General features: G+C 45.2%; 4 protein-coding genes across 4 annotated transcripts in view; 2 read left to right on the top strand and 2 right to left on the bottom strand.

Annotated features, from left to right (window-relative positions):
- The first annotated feature begins 505 nt into the window (after positions 1-505).
- On the top strand, positions 506-4,745 carry lysmd3 (LysM, putative peptidoglycan-binding, domain containing 3). The gene is made up of 3 exons (XM_083644335.1): positions 506-597; positions 1,814-2,092; positions 2,406-4,745. The coding sequence occupies exons 2-3, from the start codon at positions 1,826-1,828 to the stop codon at positions 3,126-3,128; spliced, it is 990 nt and encodes a 329-aa protein (XP_083500461.1). The 5' UTR covers positions 506-597; positions 1,814-1,825; the 3' UTR covers positions 3,129-4,745.
- A 252-nt stretch (positions 4,746-4,997) lies between these two features.
- Positions 4,998-8,352, bottom strand: polr3g (polymerase (RNA) III (DNA directed) polypeptide G; the record flags this gene model as incomplete). Its single annotated transcript, XM_083644338.1, has 7 exons — positions 4,998-5,084; positions 5,199-5,342; positions 5,589-5,656; positions 5,743-5,802; positions 5,888-5,953; positions 7,061-7,190; positions 8,242-8,352. The coding sequence occupies 7 exons, from the start codon at positions 8,350-8,352 to the stop codon at positions 4,998-5,000; spliced, it is 666 nt and encodes a 221-aa protein (XP_083500464.1).
- Positions 8,353-9,684: 1,332 nt separating this feature from the next.
- Positions 9,685-13,701, top strand: mblac2 (metallo-beta-lactamase domain containing 2). Its single transcript, XM_083644336.1, has 3 exons — positions 9,685-10,196; positions 11,434-11,648; positions 12,991-13,701. The coding sequence occupies exons 1-3, from the start codon at positions 9,755-9,757 to the stop codon at positions 13,162-13,164; spliced, it is 831 nt and encodes a 276-aa protein (XP_083500462.1). The 5' UTR covers positions 9,685-9,754; the 3' UTR covers positions 13,165-13,701.
- Positions 13,702-14,417: 716 nt separating this feature from the next.
- Positions 14,418-22,472, bottom strand: part of rtkna (rhotekin a) — a gene marked incomplete at its 5' end in the record, with an annotated part of 87,970 nt that continues 79,915 nt past the window's right edge. Inside the window, 5 exons of the mRNA XM_083644333.1 lie at positions 14,418-16,980; positions 18,864-18,968; positions 20,035-20,200; positions 21,351-21,482; positions 21,724-21,830. Of these exons, the coding sequence (XP_083500459.1) occupies positions 16,256-16,980; positions 18,864-18,968; positions 20,035-20,200; positions 21,351-21,482; positions 21,724-21,830 (1,235 nt within the window). The 3' untranslated portion in view covers positions 14,418-16,255. The remainder of the gene's footprint in view (positions 16,981-18,863; positions 18,969-20,034; positions 20,201-21,350; positions 21,483-21,723; positions 21,831-22,472) is intronic.

Raw genomic sequence — 22,472 nt, 5'->3', positions numbered from 1 at the left:
TTTTGTGGTAAAAGTGGCTCTCCTCTTGACTTTGACCAGCCAAACAAAAGAGACTGCGTGGCGCGCGCCTAATTAGTTGTGGCAGGCGGATTCTGCGATTCTGCCCTGCCACTTGTCGCAAGTCACGTGACGTTTGACCACACAGAGGTCATAGAGTCAACGCTGTGCAGCCAATCCATTTAGAGGGATGATATGATTGGCTGCTGCTAATCTTCCACAACACAAATCACAAACCACACCGACATCAAAGGTGCACCTGTATAAACAAAATGCCGATCCCAGGCCTTGCAGACATGTTTTGTTTGTGTGCGTGTGCGTGTGCGTGTGCGTGTGTGTGTGTGTGTGTCCTGGTGGTACTCTGCTGGAGACTGTTCACAGTAGCTAAGTAGCCCCTATGACTTGCCATTTAGCGCCATCTAGCGCCAAACTGGCAGCCTCAGAAACGTGAATGGCAACGTCATCACGTTGACATTCTGTTGACGTGGCGTGAGCCCGTGGCTAATCAACAGTAGCTAGCTAGTAGTACTACAGCAAGGTAAGACCGAGGAAGAATGGACATTAACAAGGGCGCCTGATTGATGGTGTTCGCATTTTCAGGTAACCTAAAGACAGCTATTCACCTCTTTTATTTGTCCCGTTCACCAAATGCCATGTTCCCAATAGGAATGGAAACAAGGAATGGAATGTTGGGAGGACAATATACAGTAGGTGAACAAAATGTCAGCTAGCACACTAACATTAGCCTACTAAACAGCAAGGCTTGCTGCAGCTGAGCTGACAAAATTTCCATTTATAACGGTATTGGAGGCTATCCTGACAGTTCATTTTAGCCATCGATTAGCTGGCCGGGCTAACGCCACGCTAGCTACTTCGGCATAACTAATTATTGCAACACACGGCGATTGGTTGGACTTTAACGTTAACTCAACATTAGCTGTTTACTATGAATAGTGTCGTCAAATTAGCTAAAGGTATGGCTAAGTTGTTAATTACACTGCCGGCCTGCTTGATAAAGGAGGTGGTTGGTTAGGTGTGCTGTTAGCTGCACTTGGTTGGGAGTAAAACCAACCATATGGGCAACTGAGGCAGCAGATTATATAACGTTATCTGACAAAATATGTCACGTATAGTCGGTGGCGTTCCCACGGCTGTCAAGGTAGAAGTCAAACAGTAATAGGTTAACCTAATGTTACATAAAGCGAGGACCATCAGTAATAGGTTCACCTAAACCTAACGTTACATAATGCGAGGACGTTGACAGCTGTCGGATGTGATGTACTGTAGTTATCATGGGGAGTCATCAAGGCCACGTCTTATCTGGCTCCACTGTAGATGTACAAGACTGCCAGAGAGATGGACTTATTGTCCTGTGTCTGTGTGTGAGTGTGTGTGTGTGTGTGCGTGCGTCACCGTGCGTGCAGAATTGTGTTCGGCTACAGCTATGACATTTTAAGAAGTGTAAAGAGCACCACTGGGGTGACCTAATGGAGCAGGAGTGAAGTGATGGCACTCGAGCAGTTGTGATGTCATCAGTGATGTGAAGCGAGCAACTGTGATGTCTTTAGTGCTGTCACTCGAGCAGTGTGAACATTAGCTTCAACATGCTTTGTATGTTTCTGCTTTCAGTTAAAAAACGCAGTGGTGTTTCTTGGTAGTCGTCACGTTTTCTCCCAGTTGTCTCACTCTCCCTTCAGGGTAAAACAAATTGCTGGTTTAACTCTGTCAAGCCATTCCGCACGAGTAGAAAGTCTCCCTGAGTGCACACAGTTAAGGGTTTTGTAATTGAAGCCTTTTTCTGCTCTGCCCTCTCTAGAGTGAAGAAAAGATGGCCAGTAGAAGCCAGCACTATGGTTTCCAGTCGGCCACCACGGTGCAGCCTGCCAATGGCGGACATGCCTACCTGTTTGGAAACAATGGCTCTGAGAACGACCTGTCGGAGGAGGATGGGGAGAGCTATGAGCTGCGGTCGCGTGGCAGAGAGAGGCTGCGGAGGAGCACTTCCAGAGAGAGGATGGATGATATTATCTACCTGGCCAGAGATATCCAGGAGGGGGACACCCTGAACAGTATCGCCCTGCAGTACCATTGCTCAGTACGTCTGTGCTCAGACCTGTGTGCATGTGCGTGTGTGTGTGCGTGCGTCGTGCATGCGTACGTGCGTGCGTGTGTGTGTCTGGGGAGTTTATGTATGTTGTGTTTTTGTTTTCTTGTTTTCCAACAGTTGTTTTTTTGCAGATGCATTCAAGTCAGAAAAGTAGTGTCTTCAGAAGCATGCTTTGTTGCCATTCTAGTTCTGTAGTTGACACAATGTCCAATATGGTAAGAAGAAGGTCAATGTAACAGCAGTTTGTAAACAGGTGTGTTTTGATATAATACAGGTCAGTTGTCTTCTGTGTGTTCCCTAGGTGGCGGACATTAAGCGGGCCAACAACCTCTTGACGGAGCAGGACTTCTTTGCCCTGCGGTCCATCAAGATTCCCGTGAGGCGCTTCAGTGTCCTCACCGAGACTCACAGTGCCGCGCCGCTCAACTCCGCCTCCCCTTCAGGTGCCCGGCGGCTGCCCCAGATCTCCGCCGCTACCCTCCTCCCCTCCGAGTCGTCCACAGACTCCTCTTGCTCCACAGACAGCGTGGAGGGATTCCTCCTGGAGAAGGACAAGGACATTGAGCGCTTGGTCAAGTGCACCGTCCCGTCCCGCAGCAGCTTGAACGAGGTTGTGTCCTCCTTAACGCTCCAGCAGCAGCAGCCACTGCTCGGGGAGGTTGAGTATAAACCAGCCCCGAGGAAGGACCCCTACTATGGGGCAGACTGGGGTATGCGATGGTGGACGGCTGTGGCGATCATGCTGGTTGTTGGCATTGTCACGCCAGTGTTTTATCTGCTGTATTATGAGGTTCTGATGAAAGCTGACGTCAGTCATCATGGTATCCCTACACAAGCTCCCTCCACGCAGGCTGAGAAAGTTCCTGGGGGAGGGGACCTCCATGCAGGGGGAGGGGACCTCCATGCAGGGGGCGGCGGCCCTGGACCTGGACTCAATGTAGGGAACGTGGGTAATGGAGAGCCACATGGAGCAGGTGTGGATAAAGCGGGCGACGGTGATGATGGGAACCATGGCAACACATAGCGCAGGATTATGACATTACATACAGATCACTGACTCAGAGACCCAATAAAAACTGGGTCAATTTTTCCACACTGTCTGAGCAGTTTTTATTGACTTTATACGGTGCAAGCTGTCTGACTGGTACAGTCACTTAGAGGGTTTTTCTATGTTAAGAGACTGGGAAAAATAGCAGCATATATTCATTCTGTGGATGTGTTTTTAAAACCGTTTTTACTCAAGTTTGGTCCAACTGTACTTTAACAACTTACTTTTAACAGAGGACCAGAATAACTTTTGCCATAACGATATTAGGACTAGAGTATTCTCCAATGTCATTCGGTTGGAAAATCCTGATTGCTGCCATTGTGTTATTAATATAGAATAATTAATTTATTTGAAGACTGTTGCGCATTAGTCTTTTACTTACACTATCAGTATTGGAAGCTACCAATTAACTTATGTTGCAGAATTTCCTTGAACGTTGCTCACGTTTTTCTCCTTTTCTTTTTTCTTTCTTTTCTTCTTTAGCTTGATTTGAGAGAACTGCATTTGAAGTCTTTCAAGATGCAAAAAGCATCTCAAGGATTCATTCGCTCACGGTTAGCCTATCTGCCTCTAGCTGTTAGGATGCTGAGAATGCTCTGCAGTACTGCTGAAATGTAGGGTGCTTTGCTTCTATTATACTGTGGTCTCCTTTACACCTGTCATGAATGTGCATCTTGGGTGATCGGATAGTGAAAAAACGCATCAAGTCCAGCTGAATGCACTTGAGACGTATTGAAGATCTGATAACTCAAGCTACCCTTTAGCCGTGGACAGAGACGCATTTGACTACATTAACAAGCCTATTATAAGCTAGTCCATACCCGGGGATGCACGCACCACAACTACATGCAGACTTCCAGACATGCCAATGCTCGTAATAAACAGCTTACATTTGGGAAAATGGAAAAATCGACTCTGTCAGTCCCTGGCCCTGCTTATGCCAATGCTTAATGCCCATATGCAGTTTCAGTTAATTGGCCAACAGTTGATTGGCCAACCCGTTAGGGAGATACATGGATGCAGAGTTTTCCTAATTTTCGATGCAATGTGTCCCCATATGTAAACGGAAGTAAACTATTACTTGTAAGGGAAGTAATCTAACTAGCTGCCTTCTCTGCTGTCGTTCACAATATGCGTATTGTCTAACAGTCTCTTCCTATTTTGAGAAAAAAAAAGTGTACATAACTGCCATCACTTGGACCTATGAGAAGAGACATGCGTGACAGTCTGCATCATGATGGAAAGATAAATTGAATCCCAATGTGGGCGCACCAGACACATTTAGCACCAGGTGTAAAAAATAATCGAGTCAAACTATATCTGGACACAATCTGGATACAAGATGAATGTTGGTGTCAGGTGTAAAGGGGCTCTGTGTGTCCTTGTTTTGTGTATCACAAGAAACCTCTAAGACTAAGGGCATGGTGAGGAAAGGGGAAATGCACAGTATTCCCACAATCACTCTTAGCTATTGTGTGAAATGTTAGATGTTCTAGAACCTTTTTATTTGATCATGTCCACTTCATATTGTATGAAAAAGCATAACATGTTATCGACGGTATGTGCCTTTCAACCTGTGGAAATGTGCAACAGGCTGGAAAATAAACAAGTCTATTTTGAATAAATTATTGATGCTCACACTTGCCTGTGTGCTTGTGGCATCGCATTTCTCACATAAGCTGATAATGAAATGTCATGATCACGCCTTTGCAACAAAACCCATCCAACAAACAGTGCTACCACTTTGCGAAGTGACATATTGAACTGGTAGAAAGAAAGATAAATCACACTTTGATGACTTTAATTTAAAGTAACAGTGCACATTTGCTTAACCACACAGTGGTTTCAGTATGTTGCTTCAGCGTCTATATTGTCATCACTCCCTGCAGCATCTTCACCGTTGTCGAAATAGCTGTCAATGTAGTCATTTTCCTAGACAGAGACAAAGGAAAACAGGTCATCTTAACTTTGTGCTTACATATTAACCACATGAAAATTTGGCTTTAAGATGGTGCTGAAAATTTAAAGTATAATTTGTCGTGTAACCTCTTCTAAATCCTCTTCATCCAATTCCTCCTCTTCAATTTCTTCCTCTTCATCCTCACCCCCCTTTTTCTTTTTCTTTCCCTCTTCCGTCTCCTTCTCCTCATCTGATTTTTCAGCATTCCCATCGTCTTTTTTTTCAAGTTCCTGGAGAATTAATATTAAGATGAAATCATGTATAGATTACATTCACCATTACCAAAGAAAGTATGTGAATGCTAGCTACGGTGAACACATTTGGCTCTGGTTATCTAGACACACCTTAGGAAGCTAGTTGAGATACAGCTGAATTCACATTAGGAACCACATTGAGGCAAATAGTGGACATGTACTGCACTGTACCTCACTAATATGGAGAATTCTGAAGTAAAATTAAAGGTGTCAGACACATACATCTAATTTAGTCAGCATCTTCTCTGCATCTTTGGGAGATATCTTCACAGCTTTCTTCTTCGTTGTGCCTGTTGAATTTAAGCACTTGTCTTTAGTCTAACAGTATGAGAATCAACATCTGATTAAATAAATCACGCATCGTACAGTAATATACCTGGTTTCGCGCGAGGCCTTTTCTTTTGGGGCATCAGTTCTTTCGGAAAGAGGTTCCAATCTAAAATTTTGTGAATATGATTCCCGTTATTTTCCCATATTTCCCTCATTTTGCTCTAATCCTATAGTGGTGTGTTGCACAATACCTGGAGTCCATTGGTCATCGTCCACACGGCTTTGCTTCAGGTAGCGCTCCTTGTATCTCTCCACTTCTGTTTGATGTGTAAACAAGGGCACGTTCTACATGAGTGCTTTTTCACACGCGCTCACGTCACATTTATCAGAAGCACATCACAAACCACTGTGTGCCACTTCTCATTCTCAGCCACAGTGGTGCACTGCAGCATTTTCACTAATCCTTACATCAACACTAGTCTGGTTTGGACTACAGGGATTATTGAGCCACGGCTGGCTCAATAGTTACGCCATTCTATACAAAATGAGTGACTGTCCTATAGCCGTGCCCTAGTGAAGTTGTGTTCTGTTCAAACCGTTATCACTTGATATAGATATCCTTGCTTATTGCTGACTAAGGGGACTCTGAAATGCCTGCCTGGCCAGATTGAAGCAGCAGCTGTAACTGAATCTTCTTCTGGGGGCGTCCGGGTAGTGCAGTGGTAGATTCCCTGCCTACCAACATGAGGGTCGCAGGTTTGAGCCCCCCGTGTTACATCTGGCTTGGTCGGGCATCCATACAGGCACATTTGGCTGTGTCTACGGCCGGGTAGGAAAGCCCGATTAAGGGTGTGTCCTGATGTCTGTACTAGTGCCTCCTCTGGTCGGTCAGGGCGCCTATTTGGGGGGAGGGGAACTGGGGGATCCTCCCACGCGTTAAGTTGTGCCGGTGGAACGCCTCGCTGTCAGCTGAAAAGCGGCACATGTATCGGAGGAAGCATGTGCTAGTCTATAACTCCCCCGTGATCGCCAGAGGGGGTGGAGCAACGCCCGGGACAGCAGGGGGAATTGGCAAAGTACAATTGCAGAGAAAAATCTGGGAAAACCTGGATTTAAAAAAATTCTCCTTTTGGGTGCTCCCGTTAGGGGTCACCATCTCTTCCTGTCTTCTGCATCTTCATTTGTTGCACCAACCACCTGCATGTCCCTCAACGTCTTCCTCTCGCCTGGCAGCTCTAACTTAATAGTCTGCCATAAATCTGCCTCTCTCTCTCTCTCTCTCGCTCTCTCCTTTTCCCAGATAGGACCCTAATTAAATGTTCCAGTTCCTGAGTGCTGCATTATCTCCCCTCATAGCAGCTAATGGTCTAGCCGCAGCATTATTATGGGATGTCAGGTTTCTAATGCACTACTCTCCTGCTCACCTGCCTTGGCAGACAGAGGCTTGATGTTGTGTGGCAGCCGTTTCATCGACACCCTCAACTCCTGTTTCAAGGCCAGCATGTAGTCCTCGTCTTCACCAGCTTTCAGCGGCACCGGCTTGAACTCTGTGTTCTGGGGAAAGACAATTACAATGTGAACATCTCAAACATAGTTCATTCAGGAGTAAGAGTTGATGTACAACAGCAATCAAGTCTATTAATTACAGTAGGCCTATGTAATCGTTATAGTCCCTGTTCATGGACAGATTTGTTTGTTAATGTTTGCCTTTGAGTAGCTGTATGGTGCAGGCTATAATGGAGCATGTCCTGCAGCTCTGAGGGAAGTTAAGCGTTAAATAGATTATATTTTAGTTGTAAAAGTAGTGAGTACTATTCCATCCATTAGTAAAACAGCCACTGTGGCTTTGACCTCCCATAATGTACAGTATACCAGCCTTTTGGAACATGCGCAAACTCAATCAAATTTAAGTGATACCAAGGAGCTTGACTTGAAATAAAACTATTTAAAACAAATTGTGTTACAACCCACACAGACCTTCATCAGGGTTTCAGTTTGTTCCTTCTTTTGCAAATTTAACACTCAAATATATCTGTGTAAAGAAAAGAAAATGTGTGTAAAGACAAAAAAAAAGCAACTCAAAATGTCCTGGAATTGTTTCCCTTGTGTTCCTTGTCATTCCTTCAGCCTGAGCAAAGTGTGAGAAAAGAAAGAATAGAACAGAAACATGCCAGAGCAGGGCAGGGTCCGGATGGGTTATATAAGCTGGTCCCTTCTGAGGGGACACTCTCTAGCAAGCACTTGCTGATTCTATAGAAAAGAGGCATCCTCTTTACATGATGTCCGTGACAACTGAAGCTACGGTACATACAACTACCTCACAATTTACCAATTAGCCTACATACAGTTTCAAACAGTTTAAATATATCACAATATATTGGCACCTATTAGGGGCCTTCCATTTAAGTGATCACATTAAATTCAAACAGAACTGCACCTGCCTCTCTGATCTGTCAACTAAATTAGGTACAGAGCGTCCATTTCAAACCTCTCGGTTAAAATGTTGTACCATACCTAGAGATGAATATAATACTGTATACTGCAATATGATATAATATGTCATCATGTATCTCTGCATTTTTGAGTGTGTGTGGACTGTACTTACAGGAAACAGTGGGTTGGGCCCCATCATAGCTTCTGGCATGCTGCCCCTGGTGATGCCCAGGGCATCGATGTTGAAGGAGAAGGCAGCCACACCACGGCCTCTACCGGACATGGCTGCAGATCTGCTTCAGCTGCTGCAGAGTGAGTTCACATGGTTTGAGTCACCTTCATTCACTAATGACTACACATGTGGCAGCAAGCAAGGTGAAGGCATCACGGCTCATTTTGGAAACTGTCTCACCGTCGACTACGGGGCATGTTCTCAATCAGATGTTGAAATAATAATCAGAAGAACCATTACCTTTAAGTAGGCCTAAACTCCACTTTATCAAAACATTTCCCCCTTTTTACAGGTATTCCTAAAGTTGTGAAGAGGATTGTCAGTGGATCAACCCTGGCTGACACCAGAGAAGTGAATGCCTGTGGACTTTCCAGCCCTCTTCAGCGGGATTTAGCCTTTACTGAGTCAGCATGTTTTCACCTTTCCCTCTGTTAACTAATCGCTGACATTCAACTACACTGTTTTATATGCTGCTCGGCAAGTAAAGTAAACACACTTGTGAAATTACTTTACCAGCCAATATGATTAGAAGTTGATTGTGTCTCGAGAACAGTTCACTTTATCACCGGCGTGGAAACCTTTACACTTTACTATCATATCGATCTTACCATGCGAAAAAAGTGGCATTTATACCGCCACGCTGAGGACGGCCAGTCAATAGACTGCCAAAGTCACGCCCTCTTCCGGTGTCGGGATCGGCACCAAGGGATTTTATCCGCCATTCATTTTTCCATAGACACCATCATCATCATACATAAAGGGGGAAAGTGGACGTCATAGGTTATGTCATAAGAGCAAATCATCTTATGACATCACTGATGATGTCATAGGCACTGATGATGTCATAGTGATGTCATAAGAGCATAATAATCGTATGACAGCACTGATGATGTCATAGGCATTGTGACATCATCAGTGATCATATACATTGTGACATCATTGTGATGTCATCAGTGAGTGATGTCATCAGTGATGCAAAGGTGAGCAATTGTGCGCTGCGAGGCCAGACAGCTGAGCTGCAGCTCGGAAAGCTGCAGGAATCGAGCGTGCGAGATACCTAGTTTCGTAAAATTCGTATAAAAATAGTTTTACTTGGTCAAACCAAGCAATTCAGATATATTTAGAATCAGGAGAGACAATATAATGTGTCACTAGGTAGTAATAATAATAATTTTTACTAAATGTCTATGGAAAAATGAATGGCGCGTGAAATCCCTTGATGCGGATGCCGATCCTGGAAGAGGGCGTGACTTTGGCACTATATCGTGACGCTTTATATCTGCTCGTCCAATAAACACGCGCTCCTCCTACAAGGGCGTGTGTCGGCGGCCACCATCATTTTATTTTACCCTCAATGAAAACATCCCACTGCCGACCATTGACCAGGTACACCTTCAATCACCCACACTAAACACCCCAATCGATTTTGATCTCGACAAGTGCATGAACTGGGATGTCTGCGACCGACTGGTACGCTCACAAGTCGCTCGGAGACGGCCTGTTCTGGATCCAGGAGCGCTTCTACCAGTCCGAGAACCGGGCCAACATCTGGCTGCTCCGCGGCTCGCACCAAGACGTGGTGATCGACACGGGACTGGGCTTGAGGAGTTTACCGGACTACATCAACGCCAAGGGGCTGCTGGGCGAGGACCCGCAGAGGAAGAACCCGCTCCTAGCTGTCGCCACCCACGCCCACTTCGACCACTCGGGCGGCCTGCATCAGTTCCAACAGGTGGGCGTCCACAGCGCCGAGGTCGATGCCCTGGCCAACGGAGACAACTTCGAGACGGTCACCTGGCTCAGCGACAGGGAGATCGTCCAGGCTCCCAGTCCGGGGTGGAGGGCAAGGCACTATAAAGTCAAGGCGGTGCAGCCCACACATATACTGCAGGAGGGTAGGTGGGGTTTATATAGGCTTGATGGCTGGGGTGTGTGATTGTGGTATGCAGGGGTGGAGGATCGTCTGCTGTGCGACTGTAAAAATCTGCGTAGGTAAATGCTTCTGCCGGGATAAAGAGCATGATCGATATCAATGCAATTAGACGAGGGTGCTTCTGTCTGTCTGTCTGTCTGTCTGTGCCCCGTGGACCGTGGGCCAGTCACTTCAGTTGGCACACCCAGTTATACTGCAGAGTGGACTTGGCAGAGGACCAGTACTGGCAATCACACACACACACACACACACACACACACACACACACACACACACACACACACACACACACACACACAGATGTATAGGGTGCATGTACCTTGTTTTCTCGCTGCTAAACCATCCATCACATTTTCTGTCTATGGAGGCAAAAAGCCTGTTCACAATGCTATAGGTTAGGTTACAACATGAAGAGAGGAGTAATGCTATACAGGTATAACACAGGGTCTGAGACAGGAGTCATTTGTAAAGACGGGCCCAGTGTAAATAATATACATGCTGTACGGTTTGTGGATTGATGCGATAAAAATAATATAGTCTTCTTGTTGGCAGAAACGTCTGCTCATTCTTCATCTGTATCTGCAGAGATATTCTATTTTAGGCCAGCCTGCCGGCCATGGATTCAGTTTCAGCCCAGGGAGAAAAGAGGAGTACACGAGAGAAAGAAACAGGAAGTTAGTGCAGTGCAGGGCATCCCCACTGGACTTCCAATTAACCACACTCTTACTTAGGTCCGGCAACTTGCCATTTTAGACTTTAGACTTAGAATTATGGGATGAGCTGCCTTGGTTAGCCTCTTTGGTATTCTTGCCGAGTGTAATTCCTGCAGTCGGTCAATACACGGACTTGTTCTGCTGTGTCAGAGCCGCTGCTGCTGCAGTGCAGCCGGAATATCTTATTGCTCCATGTGTTGGTTTCAGCCTCCGTCACGCTGTCTGACTCACTGCCAAATCGATCATAAACCTCAGCCTGTTGTCCTGGAACCTTGTGGTGTTTTGAGATGTCATGAGGGCAAGAAAAAGTTGCTTGATTCTAACCAGCCAAGTTATGGTGCAGATGATTAGGCCTCAGGATGTGGATGTCAATTTGGGAGTTGGCATGTGATTCATTGGGATAAACTTCCAAGTCATGCAGTGTTTGTGTGTATGTGTGTGTGTTTTGAATATTTGGTACCATATCTCTCTGTCTCTCCTGTCCAGGTGATGTGATCAACCTGGGTGACAGGCAGCTGACGGTGCTCCACATGCCCGGTCACTCGCGGGGCTGCATCGCCCTCCACGACCGGGACAATAAGATGCTCTTCAGCGGAGACGTGGTGTATGACGGCGCCATGATCGACTGGCTGCCCTACAGCCACGTCAGCGACTACATCAGCAGCTGTGAGCGTCTGGTGGGGCTGGTGGACAGCGAACAGGTAACACTGAGACAGAACAGGGGGCTGAATTATCATTTCACGTAGTTCCACTCTCTATTCTTGGATGAGTTGATGTTGGTTGGCACAAGGGAACCAGTCAGATCATCTCAAAAGTCTCAGCTGGACAAAATCAAATGTAATTGTTCTGTGATGGGGCTTCTGTCAAAAACTTCCATTTACATGTTAAGTGTAGAGCTGACTCTCCTATCCAGATATACTGGCAGTAAGTGCAACCTAAGCAGAAGCTTAAATTCTGACATAACCAACATTGCAAGTGACTAATAATAGGAAGGAGTGCACAGTCACGCTGTGAAGACAATGGTATAGTATTACAAATGTATTCCCATGTTGCCCATGTAAGTAAATAAAACTTTATTTATATAGCACCCTTCCCAGCACGAGTGCTTTACACATTAAAACAGCAACACAGAAATATAAGTGCAGGAATAATACACGCAAAAGGCAAAAACATAAAAACATACACACAGCATGAACAGGTAAAAACAATGGCTAAGAATGACTAAAAGGCCTGTCTAAACAGGTGGGTCTTTAATCGTTTTTTAAACGAGAGCTCAGAGCGAGCGGCTCTCAGATCGGGGGGGAGGGCATTCCAGAGCTTCGGGGCTGTCACTTCGAAGGCTCTGTCGCCTTTTGTTTTTAGCCTGGTCCTGGGCACGGCCAGGAGCTCTTGGTCAGATGAGCTCAGAGACCGGCTGGCTGCATAGGAGTGGATGAGGTCAGATATATAGGCGGGGGCTTGACCATGGAGGGATCTGAATGTAAATACAAGGATTTTAAAATGGATCCTGTGTTGTACCGGGAGCCAGTGCAGTGAGGCTAGGATGGGGGTGATATGGCATGGCTTAGTGATCATGGATGATAGAGAAGTGCTAGAGAAATAAATATGAGCACCATAGAGCAAGCTAACTTCAGCCAGACACATTCCTTATTTAGCCAGACATTTCTTTAAGTATGGAAAAAGAACCCTCTGTTTTCTTTGTTGTTGTTGTTTTGTTTTCTCTGTCTGTTTTTTCTGTTTGTATTGTTTTGTTAAGTATGATAATTGAAAATTCCCCAATAAAAATATCTTTAAAAAAAAAGTATGGAAAAAGAACCCAAAACCAGCTACAGCCGAAGATTTACCAGCATTTGGCTTTTTCCTGGTGGTAATTCTCCACACTAACTAAGAGCCATCCACTAACTGCTGATAAATTCAGATTCAGTGTTTGTCGTGAAATAACTCTTCACTGTGTCACAAGTCACGACAGATGATTTTTGAGCTGCATGTTGCGTACATCAGTAGGTCCAAGTGTTTTTCATAACCGGTAAATCCACTTAACAGGTGGACCAAGTCCTCCCAGGACACTACAACACCTTCGGAGCGAAGCGGCTCCACCGGCTCGCATCCGCGTACATCAGCAGAGCCGGAACGTGCCCCGCAAAGTTCTCCACCTTTGCCTGGAGGACTCTGGCTGGAGTGGCACTGCGGGCGTCCAACCCACGCAGTGCCTGCTAAAGAGAAGGGGCGGAGCTGGACGAAGCACAAGTGCACAAACACTCAAATGTTTGTTGAGTCGGAAGGATCAAATGGAGGGTGAGGAGGGGAGATCCCCCCAAACCCCCCAAGTTGTAACTTGATGTAATATTGTTTATTTACTTATGTAATCCAACAGAATTCATATAATTGCCAAACTTTCTGTAAAATGCACCTATTGGGTTACATGAGTCAATCAGCATCTATGGAGCATACACTATATTATAGTATATATGTGATTCTGTTAAATACTGAATATGAATAAGAATATATGTATTTGTGGGTTGTTGAGGTTAGATGTATGTTTTTTTTTATACTTTTAGCGATGGTGAAGTTATAATGGCACAACAATGGTACAACTCGGCACTACAAACAGAAAGCAGGGAGCTTTGGGTTGGATATGGCCATAGTATTTCTCTATGCATATTACAATGCTCAGTGAAGACTCGCTGTCTTATCTACTACCTCCTAAGTTTGTAACAGTGCTTTGTACGATTGACTTATCTAAGGCTTCCAAATCCAAACACTGACAATAAAGCCTCTGTTCTACCTGCTCTATATACACAAACTCCTGTAGGGTCTATATACACAGCCTCATGTAGGCTCTATATACACAGACTCCTGTAGGGTCTATATTGATACGGACTCCTGTAGGGTGTGTACGACAGACTGCTCTAGGGTCTATATTGATGATATTCCTCCAAGTTTCATCTTTCGTCTTTCACTCGAGATGAGATGGCGTCTCCAGTGGGATTTGTTGCAGCAGGGAGGAAGACGAGCAGAAGCACAGAATCCGATAGAATATGAGATCCATCACATTCTTCTCACAGTGCAAAAGGCTTGAAGTAGTCTTGCCGATCTGACAGAAAGCTCGCGGTTTCTCGCACTGCAGGAAATACTGTATATTCATTCTGGTGCAAATGGAGAAAAGGTTTCCCATAATAATCGGATCTCTCTTTATCTATTGTACAGAAAGTACAAATAGAAATGGGGTTCTTTTCCTCTGGGAACAGTCAATGCACACGGTATTGGGATGAAATATCATTTTAAATGTGCCCAGTAGGTTTCATCAATAGACTTAAACGTAACCGTTGTAAGGGAGCTATTTAGCAGGTTTCTTTTCTGAGGATCATATTTGATGTAACTGCGTCAGAAGTGGATGCGATAGAAACAGATGGAGACAGTAGTGAACAGATAAAGTATTTATTATTATCATCATTAATGTTATATTAAACATGAAATTTCCACATTTCTCAGTTCGCCGCTCTCTAGGATGGCGTGCATGCAGAACATAAAGCCTGCTAACACGAGACACTTGCATGGTTATAACATTCAATGTTATTATCTATCGCAACAGTTAAAGATCTGCACATCATCTGTTAAAATTATAATAATCATATATCAATATAGCTGCATTTATAACAAAATCAATAATGTAAAATAGATTTTAACAAAAGACAGAGAAGAGGTTTATTTGTTAACTTAAAAAAATGCTTTACAGTAACAAATGCCGGTTTCAAGCATTTGACAGTTTTTTAATTCTTAGTACAAATGGTCGCCCCAGTTCTGAGCCCCAAGAGAAAAATGGTTAACGAAGTCCACAGTAAACAAGAGACAGAGAAGAATAGGCCTTACTGCACAGAACACACACACTCTCCTATATGCTTTGTTTTCACATGGCCACCTTCTGCCTGATGATTTTGTTTTCTGATGTGATCAAATAATTGTTAACAGGCAGAATTGTTCAGATGGCAATCATAAGTCATAAAATAAAAGACGGGTGGCAGTGTAAACTATCATAATTTCATAGGGAGTAAAACACAGCCACTATCATAATTTGCTATAAACTCTTCCTGTATTGCATAACATTTGATTGATGGATGTTTCACATTATTATTGGAGTTTCTGAAAGCAGGTACCGTATATCTCGATGGAATCCCATAAGCAGCAGAATTGTAAGTATGGCTTGGTTTTTCAGAAATAAGTAACCTTTGGTTTATTTCAGTTTATTCTAGGTTTTGTTCTAAGTATGTAATTAATTAACTATTTTAATTGTGACGATAGCCTCTCATCATCAGCGTGCAGCTAAATGTGTAAAAGTAAGGACCAGAGCAGATTTTTACCCTGGGGAGATCACAGTAACAACCAGTACACTAAATGTGAGCATTTGCTTTAAACTGAGCTTTTACCAAATTCACTCGCTGAAATGATCTCAAACAGATCTCAAATCTAACTCCTTAACGTTGAGCCAAATCATGCATAAAAGAAAAGGGTGCATAGTATTTTTAAGAGCACTGTAAGAGATCATCTTTTGTGTCGATATTAAATGTTAAGTACACTGAAGTAGATATCACAGTAAGTACAGGCAACAAACACCAACCCTCTTCACCACATTGAACCGTTTCCAACCTTTGAAAACCATGCTCATTAGCAGATTAGCCACATGCTCACTGGTTTATAGCGCAGACACTGCAGACCATGACTTACTAAACAAGAAACATACGGTCAGAATACTGCGAGTGCATCAAGAGATATAACCTACGTAGTTGAAACAACTCTCGAGTGGCCAGGACGGCTGATGCAGAAGATAAAATAAAGCCTTTTCCAGTTTGAAGTTTCAGAATTAAGAATTTCATAGATGCAGATTATTGGGGATGTGTATGGCGGACAAACCCTGGGTTCTTAGCATCACTGCCTCCCAAGTAGCTTGACCCATCACTTTTCAAAAAAGCTAGCAGAGTATCTCCCATTTACTGTAGTTGTGGACCGTCTTCAGATTGTGGCAACCCAGCGAAGAGCAGAGCAGCCTGCAGAGATTGTCACCTGTGTTTTGCGTTAGAAGACATTCCAGTTTGTCCCAGGGGGATTATTACCATGGTCCATCCTCCATCAGGAAGGAGGGGTGGAGGCAGATTATCCTCCTCAGGACTGGGCATGTAGTTTAGCAGATTGCCTGAGGTTGGTTCACATATGTTTTTGATCATGAAGCAACTGTTAATTCCATGTTAAACCAGTTAAACCATGGGTTGTTGACCACTGCCGTTACGCCAGCGTGAAAGTCTGTCGGGCAAGTTCATACCTGACTTTGGAGCCAGTTGCGGGGGTCAAGTCTGGCCCTGAGGTTCCTGAGGCTGCGTCGGGCTGGGGCGGGCCTGGAGAAGGGGGCTCCCTCGGAGGACTCGGGGCTGTGGCTCCCCTCGCTGTTGCTGGAGCTGTTGCTGGAGGTGGAGCTGGAGCAGGACAGGGTGGTCTGGGTGCTGCGTTGGGACCGGGGCGAACGGGCGGAGGCCGGCAACGGGGCGAGCAGTGAGGAGGCGGGAGGCTGGCAGGGGCACTGGAAGGTCCCTCCTCCTCCCCCTCCATACCCCCTCCCTCGGAGGGTGCTGAGCTTGGCGTCCAGCGACAGAGTGCGCGGCCTCAAGCGCGAGGGGGAGGAAGACGAGGACAGGAGGGAGAAGTGGCAGGACGGCTCCCAGCCATGGTGGTGGGAGCAGGGGCTCGTGCTGCAGTGGCTGTCGCTGTCCGAGGTCAGACTGGCGTCGGAGGACAGCAGGCCCAGCCGGGGGCAGCGGCGGGGGCTGGCGGGGCTGCGGGGCGGACGGTGGGGGGTGCGGGGGCTGTGGCCAGACAGGCGAGAGGTGCAGGGACGGGGGCGGCCCGAGCTGTGGGGGCTGTCCTCCTCAAACAGAGACATCCAGGTGGGAGAGGTGCCCAGCTGGCTGCGGAGTTCCAGCTCCTGCATCCTCCGAGCCAGGATGTCTGACACAGTGGTGCTGAGGTCATCCGTTGACTCAATAACTAGAGGGAAGATGCAGTGAAAGCTGTCATTACACTGTTGTATTCTATTGCCAAAACGTATCTCATAGGATTTCAGACAGTAATCCGATTGGATTGAATTTCAAATTTGGTTTTCAAGGTCAGAAGTCAGAATATGCTTGATCCCACTGGAATGGAGGATTCTGCATGAATTTATAGACATGAAGGCCGTTATATATAACAAATAATCTATTGTGATGTAACTGGCGAGGATGATCATAATACAGCCTATATGTATGTCATGTAAAACAGTAAAGTTTATATTAAATGAAAAAACCTTCAAAACAAATTGTCATACCAAATGTTGGATCAGCTGGGCAGTCCATTACTTTTCAAAGAATCATTTAATTAATTCATTTAAATAGTCGGCAGAGAAAGTTTTGAGTCAATTTAGCCATGAGAACGAATTTCATATTTAAGTTCATATACATTGTATGCTTGCCCAGATAAATACATACAAACTGTATTTTACACTTTATCATCTAGCTCACTGTAGCTGTATTTTTGGTCTAACATGTTAATATTTGTCCAATGGATGGCGATATAGAGGTGAGACTGTAAATCTGGATTCTGTAATCCTGATCTTGAGGTATTTCGATCTGAACGATCCCATCTCGTAATCTTTTGAAAGACTGACTCAGAATCAGCAATACCTGGATTGCCGTAAAGGGGATTACAAAATCGGTGTATTTCTGATCCAGATTAAAGTGTTTGATAACTGCGCCCAGGTGACACTTTCACATGTCCAACTGGATGGATGTCATGCCTGCTAACCACTCCCCCCGCCACACCCCGTGCTGCTAAAGACAGAGCAGGAAATCTGACAACAAAGTATTCTATGACACATTTACCGGCAATCAAACAAGAGTTATGGAGAGAAGTTAACGAGTCAAGCCAACCTCTCTGGGCTGTGACATTTACCACATCATGGTTTAGAATGGAGCCCTACTCCTGTTACTTCACCTGTCGTTGTAATAAGACGAGAGCAGAGCACGAATCTCAGCAGACACAGCGTTATCCTGCAGCAGAAGACCCTCGCAGGAGGGCGTGGCAAGGGGGGCTGCCAGGGAGCGTTAGGGGGAATGGAAGAAGGGGGTGGGGTGGGGGGGGGGGGGGGGTTAGCAAGAGAGCAGTGGTGAAGTGGAGAGGAGGTGTGTGACAGATGGGCGGGTGTTTTGACGGTGGTGAAGTGGAGAGGAGGTGTGTGACAGATGGGCGGGTGTTGTTGATGTTAACGGTAATGAGGAAATTAGTGTTGATATGTGTTTAAGGAAATGAATGATGAGGCATAACGGAGTGTGCAGAGGGGAAAAAAAGGCCCGTTCAAAGACAAAGATGATTCACCCCGTTAGAAATGAACAGTGAAAGATAATGAAAAGCATAGTGTTGTTTGTGGAAAATCATATGAAGATACACGTAAATAATATAGAAGGAGATAAGAGAGAAAACAAGGAGCGATGGATTCAGGACACAGAAGGAAAATCGGAAAAGGGGCAGAGAGACAGAAAACAAGAGAGAGAGAGAGTGAGTGAGTCAGCATGGCAGAGATAGGAGGACCCAATCTATCTACAGCACGGAGAAGTAAAGCAGAGTGTAAGTCTAGATCTCAGAGAGGAAACTTTTTAATGGTGATAGATAGCATCTCTCATGCACACGGCCCCAAACAAGTTAAAGCTTCGAACAGTCACATGCAAACGCAGGCACAGAGGAAAGGGAACTCATTTCTCTGGCTCTTTCTTTCCTTGGCTTTGGGGCTGTTTTTCTCTCCTTAATAGACAGAAGAGATGACTGAAGAACATCCCTGAATGTAACAGCTGTGTTCAGACTGTTACCTCCACAGTGGTATGATGAGGGAGGCGTCTTACCCATTTCATGATAGAGGGAGCCTTGTTTTGGGGTGACAGGCGCTGGTTTCCTCGGCGATGGGAGTTCAATTTTCATCAAGTCGTCGCAGCACTGCCTCCATTGGCCTGTATGATGGAGACAAGCTATCAATCACCTTCAACCAACCAATCAGAAGCTGGCAATGCACAATACAGTGTGTAAAGCTGGAATCCTGTGTAATTTTCTGAATGTTTAAGAAGCAGATATATGTGAGTGAGCTTTTGTGATAGATGAGTCCCTCTATCCACTATGCATATCACATGCACCTAGTGTGTTACAGCAGTGGTTCACAAACTGCTTGTGGTCAGGGACCCCTTACAGGAGAGAACATTTAACAAGGACCCCCCTCATAATTGTAACACTACTGATTAAACATGCGTATTGCGTACTGTGTACTACCACATTTGTAGGCTACTCTTAGATGTCATTGGAACCATTGTATTCTAAAACCTTTCAACCTAAATAATTCACACCTGTTTCATAGTGATAAACGGAAACACAATTTCAATACGAATCATGTTAACACCACACAACAGGAGGGTCATTTTATTCAAATTGCATTTGGCTACTCTTCAAGTAATTTATCTTAAAAGCTTTCAGAAAACCGTAGCAAGACTGGCACAGTCCTACTAAACACAGACATTTATAAAATTACCAGTTTATTAAGCTAACTTTCAGTAAGTGCTTCAACTTTAAAATAATGAACTTATTGCTCTTCATTCAAATCATTGTCAGAAAGCTCGGAACAAATAACAACTTATGATAAGAGTCATAGTAATTAGACATTTAAAAGGACTGCATGGGATTAGCATAAAGTGGGCATGTCTGTAATGGGGAGACTTGTGGGTACCCATAGAACCCATTCTCATCCAGATATCTTGAGGTGAGCGGTCAAGAGACCCCTTTGAAAATGGCCGTGCCAATTTTTCTTTGGAGCGTTATTTATCCTGACAAGCTAGCATGATATAGTTGGTACCAATGGATGCATTAGGTCTTTGTGTTTCATATGATACAGTATATCTTCACAAATCTTCAGTCTAGCTTTAAAAATGAGCCTGGGGCAGCTTCTGAAAGACTAATGTCAGCCACGGATGGGGGCGACCCCCTGGACATGGCTTTGGGAACCACTGTGTTTACAGCATCTCTACTCACTCATGTCAAAGAAATGCTGCCAAAAGGCCTCCATCCACCGGTGTGTGTCCTCGCGGCTGTCTGTGGTCAGTGTGTGTGTGACCTCCTCTCCTCCATACTGGTTGCTGATACAGATACTCTGGACTTTACTGTGAGGGTCTTTCTCCGACGCGCGTATTCTAGTCTCCTGCAACGTGGGAACACACAAAAACAGGTAAAACATCAGCCAGAGAATATAGTCACATGCCACACAAATAAATACAATCAGGAAGAATTGAACAATACTTCTGAATGAACAAATTGTGTTGCAACATGCGATTATTACACTAACGACTGTGATTGTACATCTCCGCTGAAAATAATCCCTCGTTAATATAGCAACTAATTAGTCCTATTTTCCAAACCATTTCCCTTCAGCAATTATCCGATAAAAGGTGTAGACTTATAATTCTCATCTCCTTATTGTATTCCAAATGTGTCTCAATCTATGTATGACCAGTAGATGGCAGTGTTGTTCCATTCATCCGTCCCCCCTCAGGAGAGGCAGGCTGCTGACCAACATAGCATCATACAGAGCCGATCTATCAGGCTGACTTCGCTCCAGCTCAGCTCAGCAATGTGCCGAGGGTCAGAGGCTACAGACTGACTGACTGACTGACTGAGTCACATTGGAAAGATTGAGAGGCATCACGGGCATCAACCACTGGCATCAACTCTCACAGACACAGGAAGTAAGATGACGCAGGGCACTGACTGTCCTTGACGTGCGTGTGTGGAAAACATGGGGGATGAGAGAGATGATGTCTGCTTGGACGGAGCAGGCCATCATGCCTTATTTAATTGGATCTGCAAAGACCAGGCAGGAAGATATTGAAGAGCTATTTAGTTTGAAATGTTTTAAATCCAGGAAACACTGACTAACTGACTATGGATGCTATTTTTCAGCAGCGGTCTGCTTATTAACATTCACTCATTCACACCTGGGAGCTGCTCAGTTCTACAATAGTCTTTTATTGTTGGCTTGGCTACTGAGCAGCTCCACTGGGGCAACTGAGGGCTAAGTGCCTTGTTCACGGGCATATTGATAGTAGTTATTGAGAGAGCAGCTTATTTTTATTCACTTTTCCTGCCCACAGCTTCCCAGGTGGCCCGGGTTTTCGAACTGGCAACCATCCATAAAAGCTTGCTTCTTTACCATCTAGGCTACCGCTGCCCGAGGCAACTGTGTGAGTTCTGTGAAGCTGGATGGAGCTCTGGAGATTGTAACAAACATCAGGTATCAGGGCACTTCCGCTTCAGATGCAGTTGATCTATTTCCGTGCAATTCCCTCTCTGACCTTGTTGACTGCAATAGTGAACGCTGGCTCAACGTTGGCCTCCACATCTTCTTGCCGGTGGTAGCAGAAAAGGTTTGTTCCTTTCAGAACGCTGTGCACTCTCGTCCAACTCTGAGGGTCACCTCCTAACTGCTGTGAGGTTACAAAGAGATACACAGAGAAGAAACAGACAGAGGAGAAAAAGATGGAAACACAGAGACACAGGGAGGGGGAAGAGGAGAGGAGTGGCAAGGGAGAAAATAAATCAAATGAATCGGGATGAAGGACAAAAAAAAATATTGCAGCTCTGAGATAAATGTATTTTATTACCTACACACACACACACACACACACACACACACACACACACACACACACACAGCTGCTAACATACCTTGACTTTAAGGCATCCACTCATCATCTGTCGTGTCATACAGTGAGGCTGAGCAGCAAGGCGACAACACACACTGCCATAGAGAGGCAGCCAGTACGAGCACTCCTCTGCAGGGACGAGAGAGGGAGGGAGAGAGAGAAGGATGATGGACAAAATAAACATGATGAATAAATAAACAACATTCTGGTTACACAAAATTCACACACAAGCATGTGCACACACACACACACATGCATTTACATACAGTACATGCATGCACACAGCCGCGCACACACACACACACGCATGCATGCACACAGCCGCGCACACACACACACACACGTACGTCACCCCAACGTCATACTACCCCCCCCCCCCACACACACACACACACACACACACACAAAGCACAGGGCTGTAAAAGAGCAGCAGCTGGAGGGAGTGTGTGGTGAAGTGCAGCCATGAAACTTTACTGCAGGCTGAAGGGCCAATGAATAAAACAGTATAGGGGCCGGTCTGCCTGAGCGTCTGGGCCCCTGTTAGCCCGTTAGCATCATTACAGCTTTACACAGCAGTCACCACACTTTATTACTGTGACCTTGACAATGGCTGTCTGTCAGAGAACATGGCAGCACAGAGGACAAGGAGTTGGAGGAGGAGAGAGGAAGTAAGTACAGTTAAGGGAAGTTATTAGAATGGAGAGACGACAAGCCAGACAGTGATGAGGGAGAACAGGACAAAGAAGAGACAGATGGCTGATTTGGCAGAGA

Source organism: Poromitra crassiceps, assembly GCF_964638095.1.
Source record: "Poromitra crassiceps genome assembly, chromosome: 10".
Taxonomy (NCBI): domain Eukaryota; kingdom Metazoa; phylum Chordata; class Actinopteri; order Beryciformes; family Melamphaidae; genus Poromitra; species Poromitra crassiceps.
The sequence above is the reverse complement of the archived record's forward strand: the minus strand, read 5'-3'. Positions and strand labels throughout refer to the sequence as shown.

What these genes read in the sequence shown, in the direction of transcription:
- mblac2 (XM_083644336.1), top strand. Translation starts at nt 9,755, where the DNA reads ATGTCTGCGACCGACTGGTACGCTCACAAGTCGCTCGGAGACGGCCTG. An exon ending in CACACATATACTGCAGGAGG is followed by an intron (nt 10,197 to 11,433) that starts GTAGGTGGGGTT and finishes TCTCCTGTCCAG; the next exon opens with GTGATGTGATCAACCTGGGT. An exon ending in GGCTGGTGGACAGCGAACAG is followed by an intron (nt 11,649 to 12,990) that starts GTAACACTGAGA and finishes TCCACTTAACAG; the next exon opens with GTGGACCAAGTCCTCCCAGG.
- lysmd3 (XM_083644335.1), top strand. Translation starts at nt 1,826, where the DNA reads ATGGCCAGTAGAAGCCAGCACTATGGTTTCCAGTCGGCCACCACGGTG. An exon ending in CCCTGCAGTACCATTGCTCA is followed by an intron (nt 2,093 to 2,405) that starts GTACGTCTGTGC and finishes TGTGTTCCCTAG; the next exon opens with GTGGCGGACATTAAGCGGGC.